Source organism: Ambystoma mexicanum, chromosome 8, assembly GCF_040938575.1.
Source record: "Ambystoma mexicanum isolate Mex_15411 chromosome 8, UKY_AmexF1_1, whole genome shotgun sequence".
NCBI classification, from domain to species: Eukaryota; Metazoa; Chordata; class Amphibia; order Caudata; family Ambystomatidae; genus Ambystoma; species Ambystoma mexicanum.
This window is the reverse complement of record NC_090929.1, coordinates 1,684,800,888-1,684,822,427: the sequence shown is the minus strand read 5'-3', so window position 1 is coordinate 1,684,822,427 and position 21,540 is coordinate 1,684,800,888. Positions and strand designations below refer to the sequence as shown.

At 47.9% G+C, this 21,540-nt stretch overlaps 1 protein-coding gene across 4 annotated transcripts in view; it reads right to left on the bottom strand.

The window, feature by feature from the left end:
- Positions 1 to 21,540, bottom strand: part of LOC138473324 (deleted in malignant brain tumors 1 protein-like) — a 633,955-nt gene that overhangs the window by 198,498 nt on the left and 413,917 nt on the right. For all 4 annotated transcript variants that reach the window (XM_069611990.1, XM_069611993.1, XM_069611992.1 and 1 more), the window contains 4 exons: positions 19,583 to 19,606; positions 19,467 to 19,502; positions 13,344 to 13,658; positions 7,016 to 7,045 (listed from right to left, as the gene is read on the bottom strand). In XM_069611990.1, the coding sequence (XP_069468091.1) occupies positions 7,016 to 7,045; positions 13,344 to 13,658; positions 19,467 to 19,502; positions 19,583 to 19,606 (405 nt within the window). The remainder of the gene's footprint in view (positions 1 to 7,015; positions 7,046 to 13,343; positions 13,659 to 19,466; positions 19,503 to 19,582; positions 19,607 to 21,540) is intronic.

The window sequence follows — 21,540 nt, the reverse complement described above, 5'->3', positions numbered from 1 at the left end:
TGTTGCCTTTCACACTACATTATGGTGCAAATGATGGAATGCCGGCTTTGACACTACATTATGGTGCAGAGGGGAGAATGTCGGCTTTCACACTATACTATGGTGCAGAGGGGAGTATGCTGGCTTTCACACTACATTGTGGTGCAGAGGATGAAATGCCGGCGTTCACGCTACATTATGGTGCAGAGGGGAGAAAGCCGGCTTTCACACTACATTATGGTGCAGAGGGGAGAATGTCGGCTTTCATACTACATTATGGTGCAGAGGGGAGAATGCTGGCTTTCACATTACATTATGGTGCAGAGGGGAGAAAGCCGGCTTTCACACTACATTATGGTGCAGAGGGGAGAATGCCGGCTTTCACACTACATTATGGTGCAGAGGGGAGAATGCCGGCTTTCACACTACATTATGGTGCAGAGGGGAGAATGCCGGCTTTCACGCTACATTATGGTGCAGAGGGGAGAAAGCTGGCTTTCACACTACATTATGGTGCAGAGGGGACAATGCCGGCTTTCACGCTACATTATGGTGCAGAGGGGAGAATGCCGGCTTTCATACTACATTATGGTGCAGAGGGGAGAAAGCCGGCTTTCACACTACATTATGGTGCAGAGGGGAGAATGCCGGCTTTCACACTACATTATGGTGCAGAGGGGAGAATGTTGGCTTTCACACTACATTATGGTGCAGAGGGGATAATGCCGGCTTTCACACTACATTATGGTGCAGAGTGGAGAAAGCCGGCTTTCACACTACATTATGGTGCAGAGGGGAGAATGCCGGCTTTCACACTACATTATGGTGCAGAGGGGATAATGCCGGCTTTCACACTACATTATGGTGCAGAGTGGAGAAAGCCGGCTTTCACACTACATTATGGTGCAGAGGTGAGAATGCCGGCTTTCACGCTACATTATGGTGCAGAGGGGAGAATGCCGGCTTTCACGCTACATTATGGTACAGAGGGGAGAATGCCGGCTTTCACACTACATTTGGTGCAGAGTGGAGAAAGCCGGCTTTCACACTACATTATGGTGCAGAGGTGAGAATGCCGGCTTTCACGCTACATTATGGTGCAGAGGGGAGAATGCCGGCTTTCACGCTACATTATGGTGCAGAGGGGATAATGCCGGCTTTCACGCTACATTGTGGTACAGAGGGGAGAATGCCGGCTTTCACGCTACATTATGGTGCAGAGGGGAGAATGCCGGCTTTCACACCACATTTAGCACAAGCTCAGAATCAGCCTCTCAATGATCTATGGGAATTGCGTGAGGCCATTGATGTGCCACTGATTCTATAAGGCATCAGGAAACATGTATTTAACATCCCAGCAGCAAGGAGAGAATCTTTCTCTCTTTACAGCAATGGGCAAAGAAGACCATTGGCTTTTGAACATTGACATGGTTATTCCAAAGCTCTTCCTGTTATTGTTTCCGTTTCACCTCCAATGTATCGCAATCCATCCCTGGATGTCTTGTGATCTTATCGGGCACTATAGGGCAGTTCCAGAAGAGGAGCGAGGGTTGTGTGCCTCTTCCCGTTATTTTATTGTGCCCAAGGGCATGAGCACATCAGGCCATTGATGGATATTTACGACCTAAATCCATTCCTGTTTGTGGACAGGTTCTCGCTTATCTATATCGATGCGACTAAGATGTTTCTTTCTGGGCCCCAGGCCCTGAAGTGAGCACTTGCTGTGGGAATGGCCCTCGAGTGGAGGTATCTGAGGGCAGAACAAGCATCGCTGCCCCCCAGTTGACGGTGGGCAAGTCCTCAGGCGGCTGACCTGCTGGTGGAACTCCATGACACCTTCACTGACACTCCTGGGGACACTACTCCAGAGGACTTCTCCCGATGTGTTGGACTCCCACCCCCTGCTTCATAACCAATGGTTGCATCTGGAGAGCCAGATGTTGCAGGCCACTGCTCTTGTCAATTCTATTCCTCTGTAGGGGGGGCCCATTCACCATTGATGGACGCGGCCCGGCCCAGCTTTCCCTCAGTCCAAACACGGGGAAGGAGAGCGCAAGAAGGGGAACGCGTTGCCCTGTATCGCCGCTGAATGCAGACGTGAATACATTGGCCATGCATTCTGGGGCACATTTAGATGACGAAATGCCACGTCTGAATAACCGAGACCAAGTCGCGTGCAGGGGCGGCCATTTATGGACCTGGCAACATGCGGGAACTGGTTAACCAATTGCACCTGAAATGCCTTCTAACCTGCATGGCTGGTGGTGGTGACTCATAGAAAGCTTGCAACAGGGCGGGCAGGGGATAATTTACGTTTCTACTTTTGGGGTTGGCCCAACGCCCCTGAGCCTTTGACGAAGCACTCAGAGGGGTACCGCTGAACGGGTTGCGGTTCAATATTCCTTGTGACTGCGTAGGGGGGCAAGTCAGGGATGCCAGGCGACCCCTATGCCCTTTAACTCTGCAATAGAGCTCTTCTCATCAGTCATCAGCCATGGTGTACAGGTGGGAGAGGCAGCATCGAAGACCCTCCTCTCTGCAGACGACCTCCTCCTGCTTCTTTCTAAGCTACTGATCTCAGCCTGCCCCTAACCGTGCTTCAATTTTCGTTTGATTTGATTGATAAAATTGATACATTGTATATAATGCGCCTATAGACACGTGTTTCCAGGTGCCACCAGGCAAGGGGGTGGACATGGGAGAACAAGACACGTGATCTCAACAGGCCTAGTATCATTTAGATCGTGGATGTGGGACGTTTGTTCTTAACTGGACCAAAAATGAATTGACCTACTTAGGAATTGCCCCCATTAGCGATAAACATCGAATTTTCTGCACCAATGTTGTTGAACAGCTGTCTTAAATAGAACTAGATAATGCAAGATAGAGCAAGTTGACTCTCACCTATGCGGACAAGTAGGCAAGCGCACAGCGGTGCGGTTGGTAACATGCTTCTACAGGTTAGTATGTTACTGTTTCCATTGCAAGACAGTCACGTACCCAGGACAGTGACATGTTTCAATGGTGTTCTAAGGTCTGGCCTAGAAGACCCTCAGTTCTGATGAAAGTTAGGAAAGCCTATTGTAGAGGCTTCCTGGATGTGAGATGATGTCAGTAAGCTTTTATTTTAAGACCCTTGCATGATTGGCTAATCTGACAGCCAACTGGTCTAACACTGGGCACCCTAGTCTGCCCCCTTCCCCTCCAGCCAGACTGGAAACTCTTCTCTCCTTTGATCTCGAGTCGCAATGGTGGATCAGGGCCGTGTTGTGTGGATGATGTTTCCACAGTTTGTGACCCAACACACCATGTTCCTGCTGCTGCTCGCTCACGCTTTTCCGTGTCGCCCAGCACTGGGGGTGCTCTCCGTTCCTCTACCACTTGTTCTGTGCCCTCGCCGCTGCCCCTTCTCTCACTTATTTGGTGCACACTCACCGCCTTCACATCCCTAACTCCTTCCTCATTGATGTGCTGTTCCTTTGTCTCCCCGGCATGGGTGTGAATGCAGCTCTGTTTGGGGGGAAGGGGGGGAGGGTGCGTGCGTGCGTGCGTGCTGACCACTGCACTTTTTATTTTACATTGTTCCTCCATAACCCTCACACTTGGTCTTGTTTTGTTGGGCTCCTTCCTTTTCCCTCTGCTTCCCCTCTGCCTCGCGCCACAAAGGGCGAGCCCACCACCAGAGAGAACCAAAAGAGCCACAGAATTGTTGCCTGCGGATCTCGAGAAGCGACACACTGACCCACTGCCAGCAAAATTGCCATTGACTGTCGTGAATACCCTTTAGGTGTGGCAAACAGCTGCTCCATTAATGAATGGCAGCTGCCTCCTCGAGGGCAATGCATGGTGATGGAATAACCCGGCCCTGCAGGTGAGGAAAAAGGACCTTCTCAGCGGATGCGGGGAGAGAGGCCATGGAGTTCGGCTCAGAGGACCTCTCGCCTCGTGGGAATACCGGAGGTCCGACTCATCGAAAGGAATAGGACTTCCTTTGTTTTCCAGATTGAATTATTTTACAACTTGTCTCCCATTCACCCCTTAAAATGTGTGTTCCTTTCTAAAGGGAGGAGCTTATTAGCCTCTTCCCTTTACCACGCCCCAAAAACTCAACCTGTTCCTGTCTCCCACAAGGAAGAGGGGGAAAGTGATTTAGCCCCTTAAATAATCATGGCCGGCGGGGAAGAGAAATGCTCCAGGCCATATTATAATGTAAGCTCTAGCCTGAAGGTATGTTGCCGGCCTACTGGGGTCTGACTCTTGCTGGTCCCGTAATAAGAACTGGGGATCGATGGCAGAAACACCCCGGCTCTGGGGAAAAGGCCGCTCTTTTCACCCCCATGCCCAGGGCCGGGGGGATTGGTCCTGTCCATGGCACCACAAGTGGTGGTCTCTTGTCACAACCAACCTTCTAAAAGAAATGGGCCTGGAGAGCCTGGGCGGTGGTGTTGGGGCATTGAAAGATGAAAGCGCCGCCCGAGTACTGGATGCGTGGCCTGACAGTCTTGTGGGGGCACGAGGATGTCTCTTCCAAGCAAAACCACAAAACTGATGAGTATGAGTGAACTCTGTGATCTGCTCCCCACGGTCCCCCACAAACCCTCCCTCGGGTTGCTTGGAGATCCCTTGCTGCCAATTGCCCATTCTCGTCCTCCCGGTAGTTTCCCGCTCATTTCTTCCCTGCTTCCCCCACTGTGTTCTTCCCCCTATGATTGTAAAGTGCTCCGATGCTTCCCAAAGCCAGGGCCGCGCTCGATAAATACCCTCATAATAATAACAATAATAATAATAATAATAATAATAATAGTAATCTTGGTCCACTTTCCCTGAGCCTTATGTGTGATGCCTACATGAAGAGAACTCTCCATATGGATTTCTGAAGAATGTGTTACTTTGAGTGTGTTTTTACACCCTGCCTGAATTGCTAAAGTCTATATAAGTGCCAGCCCCAGCCCTCCGCCCCCTCCACTTGCCTGCTAGTTGCATTTCCCACACAGAGATATTAGGTGTATTTTTCTTGCTTTTTCGACCGTTGATGGAACGTGGAAACCCAGTCAGCAGGTGCACATTCTCATGAAAATCAAATACATCTCTCTGCAAAAAAGTATAAACCCTCTCCATTCGCAAGGACACTCTGTATCAGAAATGGCACTGAACAAGAACAAGCCCCCCCCACAATGGGGAACGTTGTATCTGAATGAACTCTACTCTTTGCAGCGGAGATGTCATAAAATAACAAACTCTACTATTTTCAGGGGAGATGTTATTAAATAATAAACTCTCTCTTTGCAGTGGAGACTATGGCCCTCATTACGACCCTGGCGGAGTGGGTTTACGCCAGCGGTATTCGCGGCGGACCCTTCCGCCCTACTGCGAGTTCCCGTAGCGCCATGGAGCGGTTTCCGCCTGGTTTTTCCGGGCGGAGAAATCCATGGCGCTACGGGACCTTGTTGTTAATTACGCCACCGTATTTTACGGTGGCGTAATTAACGCCTTCCCCACTCCCATTATACCCTATGGGGCAAAAATGGGAATGGGGAAGGGTAAAATGGGGAATGGGGATTTACCGCCCCGCCAAGGTCGGAATGGGGCGGTAAATCCGCCAACCCCCATGGCAGTATCGGCAGCTTTCCGCCGTGCTCCATGGTGCATATTGCACCACGATCTCCGCCAGGGTCGTAATGAGGGCCTAAGTATCTGAATGAACTGTACTATTTGCAGGGGAGATTTAAAAAAATAATAAACTCTACTCTTTGCAGGGGAGATTTCATGAAATAATAAACTCTACTCTTTGCAGGGGAGCTGTTATTGAATAATAAACTCTCTCTTTGCAGTGGAGACTCTGGGCCTCATTACGACCCAGGCGGTAAATTACCGCCTGGGTCGTACCCTTACCACCATGGCGTAAACTTCGTTTACGCCATGGTGGTTGGAGGATTTACCGCCCCATTCCAAGGTGAGTGGGGCGGTAAATCCCCATTTCCCATTTTACCCTTCCCCATTCCCATTTTTGACCCATAGGGCATAATGGGAGTGGGGAAGGCGCTAATTACGGCACCGTAAATTACGGTGCTGTAATTATCGCCAAGGACCCTTTGCGGCATGGCTTTTAACGGCTGCAAAAAGCAGCCGTTAAAAGCCATCTCGCAAAGGGAACCTTGTAATCAGGCGTTAAGGGTCGGCGCCGTTTACGGCGCCGTAAACCCCTTAACGCCTGAGTCGGAATGAGGGCCTCTGTATCTGAATGAACTCTACTCTTCGCAGGGGAGATTTCATAGAATAATGAGCTCTACTCTTTTCATAGGAGATTCTATAAAGTGATAAACTGTACTCTTTGCAGGGGAGATGCTATAAACAAATAAACTCTCTCTTTGCAGTGGAGACTGTATCTGAATTAACTCTACTCTTTGCAGGGGTGATGCTTTAAAAGAATACACTTTCTCTTTGCAGTGGAGACTGTATCAGAATGAACTCTACTTTTTGCAGGGTAGACTCTATACCAGAATGAACCTTACTCTCTGCAGGGGAGCTGCTCTATCAGATGAAATGGGCCCATTCTCTTAATGACTGTCTATCGCATCGTCTGAGCTGCCTTAAGACCCCGCCTGACTGGGACGATGGGCAGTTTTAAAATATGCGACATGAGGCAGGATTTCATTGTGTTTCATTCGAGAGAAAGTATTTCCCAGCGGAGCTTCCATTTGAGTAGAAATTCTCACAGCGAGACTTTATTTCAGAATAAAATCCCTAGTTGGAAAAGGTGATACTTTGCGAGGAGCAGCATGAGCGTCGGGGTCTACCTCAAAAATGGGACACATTCGGCTGAGCAAAGCCAGCCCTGAAGCCCTGCCGACTCCAGCCCATGTGGGTCGGTCGTTTGTGGGGTCTGATCCAGTGGCAGGGTACAGATAGATGCAAATGTAGCTTCTGAGGTCTAGACCATCCACCCTGGCAGCCAAATTGGAGCAAACTGTGGGTCCTGGCACCAAGCCTGACCAGTGGGGCATTGTGAGGAAACTAGAACATGCTGGAAACATACCTGTAGTCTGTGGTGAGCCGGATGTTGCGTCTACAGAAGAAGACACAAGTATTAGTGATAAAAGAACATTAGAAGGACAATCATTGCAAGGTCCAGGCTCAGTGCTGGTCACTGTGGCTGGAATCCATAGACTTACAGACACTCATTTAAAATGATTGGAACATATAGGATGTACATCATGAAAATAACTCACCTGTAGTCCTAGCTCTCTCTTAATCATAATCATGAACACATATTACCTCTGTGGAAGTGCCTGATCTTGGATACACCATGTCCAAATATTGAAATGTTAAATGTAGCCAACATAGAATTAGCCACTTATTACCAGCAATAAATCTGTTTTTAAACAGGGAAAGTGGAGAGGAGCCAGTCTGTGCACCTGCTTTGCCAACTGCAAATCTATCTGCCAAACGAGAGCAAATGTCCAGCGACTGCACCAGAATTCACGCCGGCCACTCACCCTCTACGAGAAGAAGTCAGACGGAGCCACACACCGCACTACAGTGAAAGCTCTCAGTGTATTTCTCACACAGACCAGGATGGAGATTCTCCATTGACCTGCCATGACCTGCCATGACGGGGAGGAAGGCAGGCGTGTATGGTTATTGTGGATGCACCCATGATGACCACCTAGGACTGCAGGCAAACACTTCGTAATAACTCATAAGCATAATACAGAGTCACAAGCATTGACCCTTCCGAGTATGCGGCATAACAGGTCCACATTCTCCCAGTCTCAGGCACAACACGCCCACGAATGGCTCATGGTCCTGAGAGTAAAAGGAAAACCCTGAAGCAGAAGGGATAACCAGACAAGAACGCCTGTCCCCCATGAATATCCAGGCGAACTCCTGACCATTGACAGAAATGCCCCGTCCCGGTGTGAAATGACATCCATGTGGCTGTTCCCCAGATGTCTGCAATGGGGCCATTTCTCAATAAGGTTCTAGAGCGTCTTCAGCAATGCTGGATGATGCCCCAGGCCGACCGGAACAAAGTCCGCCAGATGTTTGATAAGAGTAGCTCAGGGATGACATTACCTATCTACATATAACATGTTTAGAAGGTGGGAGGGCTGCTTATTAGGTCTGTATCCTACAGAAGAATAACTCTATCTTGCTCACATACTAAGTGCTATGAAGCTAGAACCTCAGTGCTATCTTAAGACTAGTTGTGGGCAAGCTTTGCTGCACAGGAGAAGATGGACCAGGGGAGTAGGAAGGCACGTCTTCATATAAACATGTGAAGCCATTTTAAGGTGAAAATAAGGATGGGTTCTCAGAACGATCTCCTCTTTGTGAAATACCCATTCTGGCTCATAAGAACCCATGGTCTGTGATGCACTTACTCGTCTGCTTGATGGACATGGCACTGTGTCACTTCCGGGAACTATAGATCGATCCGATGAGGCTGTCCAAAGGGAGACAACATCAACTTGGTTAATTCCATGTTCAATGCCAGAGGAGGGGAAAAACCTTTTTAGGACCTTTTAGGACCTTTTTAGGACCTTCCAGAAAATTCTTGATGACTGGACCCAAGAAAACAGGAACTTTGTGGCGCACTCGTCCTTTAGACTGAAGGGGCCAACAGGTGAATATTGCAGCTTGCCTTTTGCCGACTGGAGTAACGACAGGAGCAACGCTGTAAAGCTCAGTGGTGGTAGTTTTGGCTGGTAAAGGCTGCCTTCCATCCATGTTCGATTTAATTTGCATGGCAACTACCCACCTGGAGCTGCAGTCCCCTGTAGCAGAGCTGCGTACCGCCGCTGTGTTGGACAAAAGGGAGTTATAAGGATAATAGCGGCCACCGATTGATGGGCCTTCATGATGGTCTGCGTGATCAGTGGAATCAGCGAGAGTCTCTGAAGAGATGCCCCTGACTCGGGCGTTAAACAGAGGCATTAGCCAGAGATCTGTGCTCCTGAAACCTGGACGTTATGTCTGGGCATCTTGCCTACCCCTGGATACCCGCATTCTTCCAGGGTGCTGTTTAGCGCCTCAGCGTTGAGCATCTATTCCCGTTCTTTCGCCAGTGCTCTGCTTAGAGGTTTTTTGGGCAGGTGCACTGCTCTTCTGCAGGTTCTCCTTGGGATGGCCCAACGCCACAAAAGCTGAGTCTACCACAAGAGAACCCTCAACCTCATTCTTCCGTGCTGGTAGATATGGCACAGAGCTGTTGTGCCATCTGTTTGTACTATTGCCAACTTCTTCTGAATACAAGGGATGGGAAAATTGAGAGCCGGATTGACTGGCCAAAACTTCAGACACAAAAATGAAGACTATGACCAGAACCCCTGGGAGGAGGTAGTTGGTCAATGTGGGCTTCCCACCCAGTAGGGGATGCGCGCAACTCAAGAACTCCCCCTTCTAGGGAAAAGCAAGAATGAGACCCCCAATTTCAGCTCTGAATCTTCATCCACCAGGAGAAAGACTGCAGGGCCTTCGGTGTTGTGGAATTTCCCACTGATCTTCAAGGAATCCTTGACGAGGGATCATCTGTAGCCTCACACAAGTGGCAAAGACCAATTAATGATATCAATTAACTCAAAAGAGATCCCCCTCTCCAAGTTGCCTTCAGTTTCAGACTTTCACTCCCTGGATTCAAGCCCTTCTTATGAAGGATACGCATTTCCTTTCCCTGGCATCGATAATTGAGCCTGTGTGGTGAATTTTAAAAACTGGCATCAGAGTAGACCCTCTCTTGATCGATCACTTGTTGATCCAGTTCATTCAAGCTCCATCTCTGAGGACTGACTCAAACATGCTTTAATTGAACCATCAGCCCTCAGAGAGAGAACCAGCAACAATGGCTGTCATAGAAGATCTCTGAAGTAGACAAGGAGATCTCGCTGCTGGACTCTCTATCGGCAAAAGAGAACTCTCCTTGGGCTGAGTTTTCCTCTAGCATGAACGTCTTATCTTCATCAAGTCTTCTCTCGGTGTCCTGGCCCTTTAAGCTTTAAACTACCTCAGCTTTGAGGCATCCTCAGCTTTGAGGCACCTCCAGCACCAAGCCCACCTCAACCCCAAAATCCTCTCAGAGTCAAATGACGGTGAACAATCTCTACAGCCGCTCCACATCGAGACATCTCGGCGTCGAAGGCTCTCTTGACATGAGGGAATCTGGAGATCACTCAGTGTTGAATGAGGACATTGTGAAAGCAAAGACGCCACTAATGTTCCAGGGATGTCAGGGGTGTCAGAGCATGTCACGGAAGGTGCCACGATAGTAGTGAAGGTACACTCCTGCTTCTTAACTGAAGACAGCCACCCCCGAGTGAATGATTACCGTAGACTCAAAGCGCAGCACTCTAGGCCGGCTTCCCCTCTTTTCCCAGAGTCTCCTTATGTGTCTCCTTCTGAGAGAAAGGACTCTCCTTAACGGAGTGGGAATGAAGAGTAGAGCCAGTGCTGACAGCATAGTAGCGCCTCGCCAAGATTCTCTCCCCCAAAGGAGGCCCATCCAACAAAACCAGCCGAACAGGAGGGCAACCTGACCAAATAGAACAACAGTTAAAGGATCTTACCTTTACACTAAAACAATGCTTCCTAAGGCAACAGGCCTTTGAAAGGGGTTGAGTGAAATTAAGAACTCAAAGAGTAACAGAGGAAAAAGCTTAGAAAGCTTCAGAAAGTGGTAACAGAACCTTTCTCACAGAGCAGAAACGAGAGGTGCCGAGGCCCGTCTTTCTTTTCAGTGCCTTGTGGCGCTCCCTCTCTGTTTTTCTGTCTTTAAACTGCCTTTTCTCTCTCTCTCTCTCTTTTTTCTGCTATTTACCATGTGTTTACAGCTGGCAAAGCAGGTGCAGCAAATGTCTTCTCACTGGTTTCTCTGTTAGAAATAAGAGAATGGAAACGGATCCTGATTGGCTCTGAGTTGGCTCCGGGACCGCGCACGTGGACAGAGATGGTCTGTGTGGGATCTTTCGTGGTGGAGATCCCACCCATGGTGGAGAGTTCTGTAATTAGCAAAGACCAAGTGAAAGCAGGAGTCTGAAAATACCCTCTTCACTGGTGCAGGTATCTTATCAAATTAGAAGAGGCTTCTGGAAAATAGCTTTCTGTCAACAGAGCCCATGCTTTTATAATCCCCTGAAAGGGGCTTTAATAGGTGTTAGAAAAGGAAGTGTGTGGGTGCACGGGGGCATTTGTTTTTTAAGGTCCTTTACATTATTGTAAAATGATTTTTAAATTAAGATGTTTACTTTCGATGTGTTACCATTTTTCAAGTACTGTATCTGCATTTGACATGCCCACGATCACACATTTTACTTGAAATGTTTTCCTATTGTAAGTAGTTGAACATTTCACACGTAGACCAGGCTGAAAGCTGCATATGTTGCCAGCAGGGGGCAGTGGCACTTCACATTTTGAGACGTGAGAGGAAATGCTTTCCAAGGGTCAACATGAGCAACGGTTGGCATTTTACAGGAAAAGACCCATAATTCCCAAGATTCCTGGTGCTGGAACCAGTACTTGCTAGAATCCTGAAAGCCAGAATTAGCTCATGAATAGCCATGGAGTGTGCTGTAGTGCTCCCCACCCACTCACTCCACAGTAACCTCTGAGCCCTACCAGTTGTGCACAGAGGCCAGTTTTGGAGAACACCAACCATGATAACACAAATAAAACAGTGTAAGTCTGGACTGGAGAACATCTTCGATTCTGGCAAAACCTTTACTTTCCAGGTCAATATCCTGAAGAGCAAATCAAGGCTTGCCGCTGCATAATTGCCCCCATTAGTTGAGGACTCAGCGCTTGGACTGCTCTCCCTCCAGAGGAAGCTGAAAATAGGGTGACACCCAGATTCCGAGGAGATGGATGAGGACTTCCCAACAATCAGTGCAGTCCAATGACCTCGTCCTCAGGGAAGCAACCGCTGAGAAGCTGCAGGCCCTGTGCAGCGACATCTCCACGGAAACCTCAGAACCTGCCCTAGACATCTATCTGAGAGATGCTCCCGCCATTAATGACTTGATCTGACACTCAAGACAAACCGGTGCCGCCACTTCTAGCGATGGCTCCACCTTCAGCGCTTTAACCTCTGAGCAAACCTTGTGTCCACCATGGCCAGGCTACCTATTCTATCTGAGGCTCCACACTGATCATAATCCCCACTTCCAGCAATTTCCCCACTTCATGGCCTAGAACCTATTAGCCAATCATGTGTCCTGCAAGGCCATACCATCTATTCTCTTGGAGACTCAACACCAACCATTGGCACCATCTTCAGCGATGGTTCCAACTTCAGCACTTCAACCTCTGAGCCATCTTCTGTCCTACACGGCCATCTCGTCTAATGTGTCAGAGAATCACTATGCAGTGCGCAGACTTCCGGTGTGAATGCGCCCCCACGCCCATCAAATGGTGCATCCATGAGTAGATGCTTCTTGCTCCCAGAACCTCATCAAATAAAACATGCTGGAGAGCTAAAGGCAGTGTGTGCCAGAGGTGACCCTGACCTGCTTCTATCAAATAATAGCCAGTCAATAATAACCCAGAATGGTAACTGAGATTATCAAATTGCAAATGACATGATAGTTTTCAATTCAATAATTTAAAACAACGAAATATATTAGTTATTTCTTTTTTTCTCCAAAAAAGGAAGTTATGCTCATTACCATTTATTGTTTTATAATGTGTTCTTGTTTTGTCATTTACTTAATAGTACAAGCAGACCCTCCTTTTATCTCTCAGATGACCTGAGCATCTCTTCTTTTGCACTTAAATATTTCCAGCCATAAAGAAACAGCTCCAACACCAGTGGGAACCCCAGAAACTCCAATATATCCTACTTCCTTGGTCCTCCTCACCTGCTCTAAACCATTCTGGTCCTGACCACAATTGTTTTTTTTTGTTTAGATTTTTTCCTGTGTCCCACTGATCTATGCAATGTTTGCACTGTACCAAGGATGATCAGAATCTCGAATGTCCTCAATTTCCAACACACTGGTGTCTATGCAGCCTTTCAACTCACCTTCAACTTGGGAAGGACGGGCAACGGCCGTCGTCTTCATCATCGCACTCACTGCTCTAACCTGTCAATCACATACTCTCTAAAAACATGACATCTCTTCTGATCAATCACTGAGTAATCCCAATGACCTTAAAATCCCAATCAATCCTTTCAAGAGCCTTTTTGGTAGGACTTTGAACCCCAGAGTAGTTTACTGACTACGTTCACTCATTCATAAGGGAAAATTGGCATAGACGCCGTTTGCGGGTGTGAAATGGAAAGGGGATGACTTGGGGCTGTCTTTGTAAGAATCCTTTGGAACAGTGTCATTTGAACTAGAACCGGCTTTGCATGCAGGGGAATGAACACTCACTGGAGCAGATGACGCCGGCGTCCTCCTGATGCACACAGTTGTGCGTCTTCCACCCAGAATGAGGGCAATCCCACAGGCGGGACTCGAAGCCGCTGCATGCGACATCGTCCAGGAGAATGCTTCCATTGCCTTGACCGAAGTAGGCCATGCTCAGAGCAGAAAGAGCCGACCCGCAGCCCAGCTGTCTGCACACAACTTGAGCATCGTTGAGGTCCCAGCCATCATCGCACACTGTCCCCCAGGAGGAATCATACCAGATTTCCACGCGGCCCGCACACCTGCTGCCACCATTCTGAAGACGCATGGAGTAATGACCTGAAATAGAAGAACAGGGTAAAGAATTGTGACACTAAGAGAGCATTCAACACCCAAAGAGAGGCATAAAGACCAATCTAATGGAAGCCCTCCAGATGCTGAGAATATAAAGGTTCTTCCTCCAGCGAGGAAGATGCCCGAAAGCAAGATGCCACATTATCAAACTGCATCAGAACATTCTAGAAGAAACTAGGGCATTCGAAAAGACGAGCCTGTAAAGACAACCAACCACCTTAAGACTCCATATCGTATCGCAGAAGAATTGTAACCACACTTCTCATCCATGAAACACATTTAAAAGAGTCAGACCATTAGAATTCTTCTCAACTCCTGCCGGCTAGCCTTAGTAATGTGAAACAAGAAATGACACATAAATGCAAAAAACATGACAGAAGTAGCATAACCGCTATGAATAGTGGCAAGCATTATCACAGCATCAAGAATATTAATTAATGACTGCTTCTAATCGGGTACATCGTAGCATATTGATCTCAAGGTAACCAAACACTGCCAATGCATTGGTCTCCCCATATGCGATTGCAACACAGAATTAGACGGATTGAAATTGGCCTCTTTATATTTGAGGTCCAGCACAGAATTAACGTGAATGGAATTGGCCTCCCGATGTTTGAGGACCGGCACAGAATTAGCGTGAATGGAATTGGCCTCCCGATGTTTGAGGACCGGCACAGAATTAGCGTGAATGGAATTGGCCTCCCGATGTTTGAGGACCGGCATAGAATTAGCGTGAATGGAATTGGCCTCCCGATGTTTGAGGACCGGCACAGAATTAGCGTGAATGGAATTGGCCTCCCGATGTTTGAGGACCGGCACAGAATTAGAGTGAATGGAATTGGCCTCCCGATGTTTGAGGACCGGCACAGAATTAGCGTGAATGGAATTGGCCTCCCGATGTTTGAGGACCAGCCCAGAATTAGAGTGAATGGAATTGGCCTTGCCATGTTTGGGGGCCAGCAATGAATTAGGGTGAATGTTATTGGCCTCTGCCTGTTTGAGGACAGCACAGGATTAAGGTGAATGTAATTGACCTCCCAATGTTTCAGGCCTTTGTGCCTGTATTACAAAGTATGAAAAATCGGACATCTACAATTAATGAGGAGAATGGGCCTCATTACAAGTATGGCGGTAAGGCAACAACGGCGCCGGTATTGCTAGTGGCACTGTTGCTACCATACCGCCATACTACGAGTTCTCGCGAGCAGAACATGATGGTAGCAAAAGTACCGTTGTATTACAGGCATGGCTACCTCCAAACTCGTAATGAGGCCCAATGTGTTTTTTTCAGATGCACGATTTGTTTAACTGTGCATGTGACCTTATTGTGAAAGGTGAACTGCACGTTTCATTCGGGCTGTACTCAAGTGCAAATAATGCACTGGCCTGCCTCCATGCACACATTAGTGTTGGGAGAATGCTGGCACAACTAATGCATGCCAGGCTTCCCACACCACTGTGGTTGGTGGGAGCACATTGCACAGTGATACACCCTTAAAGGGACGATCATTATAAAATGCTTTTAAAAAAATCTCTTCTAGCCCAGTTTGAGGGGTAGAACTGCAAGTTGGACAATAGCGGCTGATGACGCAGCTGTTGCACCAAATAGCAAATGCATGAAAGGGTAATAAAGCACGCTCTCATGCATTGAGCATAACCCTGTGCTTTATCGAAAAATGCAAAGGAGAATGTGATTTTTCTAGCAGTGCAAAGCAGCACCCCTTTTGTGAATATGGGATGCACGTTGTAATGCACATATATCTCCCTGGTTTGCACAATAGTGCACTTAGGGGGAAAAGGGCATCCGAATGCACCTATCTATGGTGAGGGCCCTTACTAGTAGAGAAAGCAGAGAGAATACCCCCTGTGCCCTAAATAGATCTCTACAAAGGAATCTACAAATCAAGCAGGGGGCTAAGAATTGGGTCTTTAATGATCTTTAAAAAGCACTATATCCCCCTGATTTTTGAGATGCAGAGCATCAGGCTGCCCTTGCGTATCCCCTGTTTCCAAGGCCTCCCTGGAGGGATCAATAAAGAACAGCTATAACCCCCATTTCGTCTTTAAAGCTGAATGGAGCAGTGGACCGCGAAGGCCTAACAGCACCTTTTTTAATACTTTTTTGCGAAATAACTATTAAACCTTTGGACTAATCAAATGAAGTCTTCCCAACATTCTACTGTCTGACTCTACAAAGGTAGTTACTCCCAGCCTCATCTGTAGACTAGGTAAAGGCCCAGAATTCGGTGGCATGTATAGGCCCTTGGTCCTCCTAAATCTTGAGGTTAAACCTTTTAACAAAGATTTTCAAATCCAGTTTGGAGACCACTCCTGCCTTAATATGATCCAGTCTGTCCAAGCAGGCGCTGTCATATACCGATAGTCACTCGACAATATTTATAAAATATCCCACCTTCTGGATAAAATAAACACCTCTCACTTGGCCCCTTCATCGTACTCATGCAGAAAAAGCTTTTGACAGGGTGGACTGGGTCTTCCTCCAGAAGAGCGGGCAAGCTCTGGCTTTTCACAAGATCTTCATTAGGAACGCCACGTCCAACTATTTCACCCGGCACCAAACGACTGGCATACACCTGGCTTGGATCATTAGACAAAGGTGACTGCTTTCCATTTCCTTTCACTTCTAGTTATGGCTTATTCTGCTAGACAGATCAGGGGAAACACGAGAAAGCAGTGAATCCATTTTAGCATCGTGGTATTTAAAGTTAATTATGTTCGCTGATGGTGTATTAGTTGCCGTCTCTCAGCCAATTACGTTAGTGCTTTAAGTATAGAATTAGGTCACTTCACAGAGGTATCAGGTTTTAAAGATCATTTCCCTAATTTGAGATGTGCACTCTCTTTTTAAACACTGAAGGGGAAAAGAAAACTAAAATAATTGATCTGGTGAAAATTGACTAAGAAATGTATGAGGTATTTGGGGGATGAAAATTGACCATTTCGGCAGCCGGGGGAACGCTCCCCTTTTGTGATCCATAAAGGGCAACATGTTCAAAGGGCAGGAGCTTGCCCTTCCCTAGTTTCAGGGGGATCAATTTGATGGCAACAGATGTCCCTCCACTCCTACGGGCCCGGCAGCCAGAATGGAATGTCTCCAGACATGACAAGGGAATCCCCAACCTGAGGTTCGATGGCAGGACGCAACCAGACAGCTTACTTAACTTCAGAAATCTTTTCAAGGTTACCTTTTCAAGAAGCGGCTTAATCTCAGATCTTTATAAGGTTGTGTCTCAGGAGTCAGGACCACATACGGGGCCTCCTTGTTAGGAGAAATGGCCTGGGGACTTAGGTAATCAGCTGACCAGCAATGATCGGATGGCAATGTAGGCCAGGGCATCGAGTCCCTCTCTATGTGTGCACTACAACAAGCTTTAATTCAAGCTCATTCCCTGCTGGTATCTCACCACAGTGAGGCAACATGCTGAGTCTGTGAAAAGCTGGAGACTGTGCCAGGCTTATGGGAAATTACTACTTGTCTTGTGTGACTATCCAGACAGATTCTCCTGGTTCTGGCCCTATCCCATCCCTCTATCCCCACTAACCAACCTCGTCCTCTTTCTTGCAGAGCCACGTGATCACCTGGAGAGGGCCCCTGAGTGGTAGCGATGCACGGTGTAAGTCAACATAACATAACATATCCCACATGCACCCCCTTCTGACATGAAGATCTTGGGGCGCGACCAGAAATAGTGGGCCTACATTGGCCCGGGGACCTCAGCATTGTTCTCTGAGGCTGATCGATCGATGGGGCATACCCTCTATGGTTTCGATCTCGCAGGTTGAGGACAGCATTATTTCTAGCAGCCAAAACGGTATTGACTGTGTTTTGGGGTAAGCGAGAGCGCCTTTGAAAGAAGTGTAGCAATTTATGGAAATGTAAGCGTGAACGCTCAGAATCGTTGATCACCTGAGTAAATGAAATGCAAGAAAGCAACAATTCCTTAGTTACCAAGGTAATGTACCATGCCCTGTACATCGGCAGGCAGAGCCTCTATTGGACATCTACTACCTAGCATGCTGGTAGCTCATTGGCTGCTGTCTCTTAAAATGAATCTAGCAACCAGATGTGTGTCCCGCTCTTCAACAATGTCCTGTATGTAAGATATTAGGCAGTGCTGGATGGACTCATTAAATTCAACCCTAACACTGTATGCTCTGTGTGTGTCTGAAACCCAACCCGGGGGAGGAGGCTGAGCGCTACTCCTACTGGTCCATACTACATGCCCTTATGTATAAGATACTTATCCGATAACTCAGTTGAAGAGGGGCGCATTTAGGATGTAGCATTTGGACTTGATGTTGGTCAATTGTTCACTATTGGTTTGGGGGTGCACTATAACTCTGGAGAGCACAATAGAAAGGCTGTTGATTAGTACACATGTGCCAGAACCATGGGGGATCACAGTGATTACAAGTTTGAACTTATGAGGCCGTGTGGGGTGAAGTTTTGCCATATGAAAGAACTTGAACCACAGCAACTTGAAAGAAGTCTTTATACTGTGGGCCTGATTTATTTGGGTTTCACCATGAGATGACCCCTGCACTGAGTTCCTAGCCCTCAGAGGTTGGCGCAGGTGCCTCCAGAAGATATTCATGATCCAGAGCGCGGCTGCGCTGTTGCCAGAAAGGAGATAAAGTAATAGGTGGGTGGAATTTCTCTGCCTTTGTATTTGGATAAGAGCCCAGTGGAGCGAATGGGAGCCCCACGGTGGGGGGATCAAAACAATGGCAATTGATTCTGGACCCCAAACTCTACCACAATGGCAGTTGTCCAGGTAAACCAACATGACTCTGTAAACAGCACTAAAACTATGAATGATCACATTAACACATCTATTATCTGCTCCCGGGGGACGTAACGGACTTAGAATCTTTATAATTTAAGCCTAACCTAGGGTCTGGCATAAATAGTCCCACTGTTCCTTGTCTGAGAGACATTTCTCTGCTAATGCAGCGTCTAAATATGGCACTGTGGGTTGGGCCCCAGGGATCAAAGGAGGGAGTTGGATGACCCCGGGGCGAGTACGCACTTCACAGAAGATGAAGCATGATACGGGGTGGTGCGGCAAGCTTAGGCATAGGAGGCAATCCCTCTGTGGGTGACAATGCTTTGCAAACACTAGGACCATGGACAATTTTGGCAGTTCTGGGTGTGGATGAATTTGGTGAGGAACAGGGATCAGGATGAATGAAGTATCTTTATTTCTCTCTTATAAGTAGCTTTGACATGACTCTACACTATGCAGAGACATGACTCTACACTATGCAGATACATAAACACAGAATGGCTACTGATATCCAAAATGATAAATAAGCCACATCCAGCATGCTTGCTGTGCGTCTCGATGAATCATCGGATTGTAGCGGTTCCATAAAGGAATCACTGCGCTTCATTACGAGTCCGGCGGTAACCCTGCCGCTGCTACCAACGGGATGCCACCGGACTCGTAATATTTTACTGGCACCTGACTTCCCGGTGCCACTGGGCTATTACAAGTCTGGCAGCCCGGGAAGTCAGGTGCCAGTAAAATGTAAGTCCCTTAGGACTCTATGGGAGTGGGGACTGGGAAGCACCGTGCTTCCATGAACAGTCTGCCTACTGTGGCCAAATTATCTGGCAGGGTCCGACCTGTCGGGCACAGCAGCCACTGCTGGCAGACACGTAGCTTGCCAGTCCGGAAACAAGGGTACCTGTGAGCCTACCGACACCCTTGTTGCCGGACCGGCACACTTAGAGTGAGGCCCACTGACTTCAATGGAAAAAGGTCCTACCTTCAGCAGATGTGTTCGTAGGGATGCGAGTCTGAGCTGGAAAAGAAAGAGGACAAACTGTCAGTACCCAGAAATGACCCAGTGACCCTCTCAGGAATAAATGAGCTGAGAATTACCTGTGGTTGATGGTGGTCTTGCAGCTAAAAGAAGAGAGAAGAAGAACAATTAACACAGAAGGGGCGCCTTATGGGGGACGTTTCAACATTCAGAAAGTTTCAAGTATCCTTGTGGTTACAACAAATTCCCCAGAAAGACTGAATGCCTATCATCTTTGAACCCAAAGGAACACCTGAACCAACACAAGCAAAATCAACCCTTGAACTGCGCTGAGCAGCAGGAACTCATGTAGCAGGACAGCTCCATGCCAACAGCCCCCACTATCAGAGCCTGTGACTAATTGGATTCTGCCTCAGTATAAGGATGAGTAGGGGTAAAATGGCACTTTGAGACCTCACATAAGGACCGTAAAGAGATATACCTCCTTCAGCTTTTGTGGTAACATTGGCCGAGGGAAGGCTATGCTCTAAAGAGGGGTGCGAAAGGTGAACCAGTAGTTACCCAAACTAAAAAATACGCAGTCCAAAATAAAGGGAATGTCCAATCAAAGTTCTATAACTATATGTATACTCTAATCAAACACACCATCTGCAATAGAACCAATAGAAATACTGTACAAAAACCAACGCCAAAGGAAGAAGAGATGCGATGCGACAGACCGAGAAACGTAGCACTCTGAGCGTAGTACCAGGGGTATTAGATGAATTACTAGCCACAAAAAGGGTATCTTGGATGAAAACAGGAGCGATCGTGACCTAACCAGCCTCTAGGGTCCAAGTGGACCCAGGGGGGGCAGTTCAGAGTCAACAGTACCTGGATTCAGTTCTTGTTGGGCTGACAAAGTCAGTTCTGGTGTGGAACGTAGATGGGAGCTGATCAAGCTCAGTTCGGGCACAGTGGATTGTGTGGGCCCAAACAGCAAGCAAGCACCATGTAGGAGGGAATGCGGTCGCTCAGTGTGGTAGAGGGGTGGCTCGCAAGGGTGCAGATCAGGGTGGTCGCAAGAATGCTTTGCGGTTGGTCGTGCCGAGTCGAACAGTAAGCACTGGGCAGGGTCCATGAGGGACACACTAGCAGTTCGAGTCAGCAGGACCTGTGCCGAAGTGGTAATTTTGGATGCATCAATGTGCGATCGATGAAGCAGTAGTTCAAGAGCTAGCTGTGTCGAACTGTGGTTGTAATCCCTGGGTAGAATCAGCATGTGACTCTCTAGTATTTTGGTTCAGTTCTCAGCACTGAGCAGTCGCTTTGGGCCTAGCAGGTGACGGGCTTTAGCAAGGACATAATACAATGTTGAACTGGTTTAAAGTGCAAGCAAGTTCGAATTGGTTGAGGAGCGCAGCAACCAGCACTGTTGACGTCACTCCTGTTCCAGGTGTGGTGAACATGCAGCAGCTGGTTCAGAGCGGTAGAACAGGGAGCTTCAGCTGGTCTGGCCCTCATGTTGCTAGGGCTCCACTGAGGGGGACTCGAGGATATGATAGTTAGGTTCATGGTGCTCTCCCAGCTCAGGAAATTCTGGTGAAGAGTGGTAGGTCCTGGACCACAACAGAGTTTACTCTCGGTGTGCCTGGGAGTGGTACAGGACAGAATTTCCTTCTGTCTTGGATTATTCCTTCTTCACCTCAGGCTGAGGACTTTGGAGAGTATGACTCTCCCAAAGGAAGTCCAGAAAGATATTCAGAACGAACTTGCGGCCATAACGGATCCAAGAGGAACTCAGTGAATCTGCGGAACGGGTGGAAGACCCCTTATTTTAAAGGCAAAGGTCCTCAGGTAATTGGTCAAAAGCCAGCCTGCTTTAGTGGTCCAATCCCTGCTCTTCTACAGAGTGGACTTTACACTTGTCACACCCAAAGTGTTTTGCGCCAGAGGAAGTGGAGGGGACAGGAAAGCGAGAGAATGACAGTGAGAACCAAAATGGCGGAAGTCTCCAGCCATTGAGCAGAGCACTACTGCATATTAAAACCCCATACCCTTCTCTTCTCACTGAGAAGAAAAGCCTTCAGAGATGCAG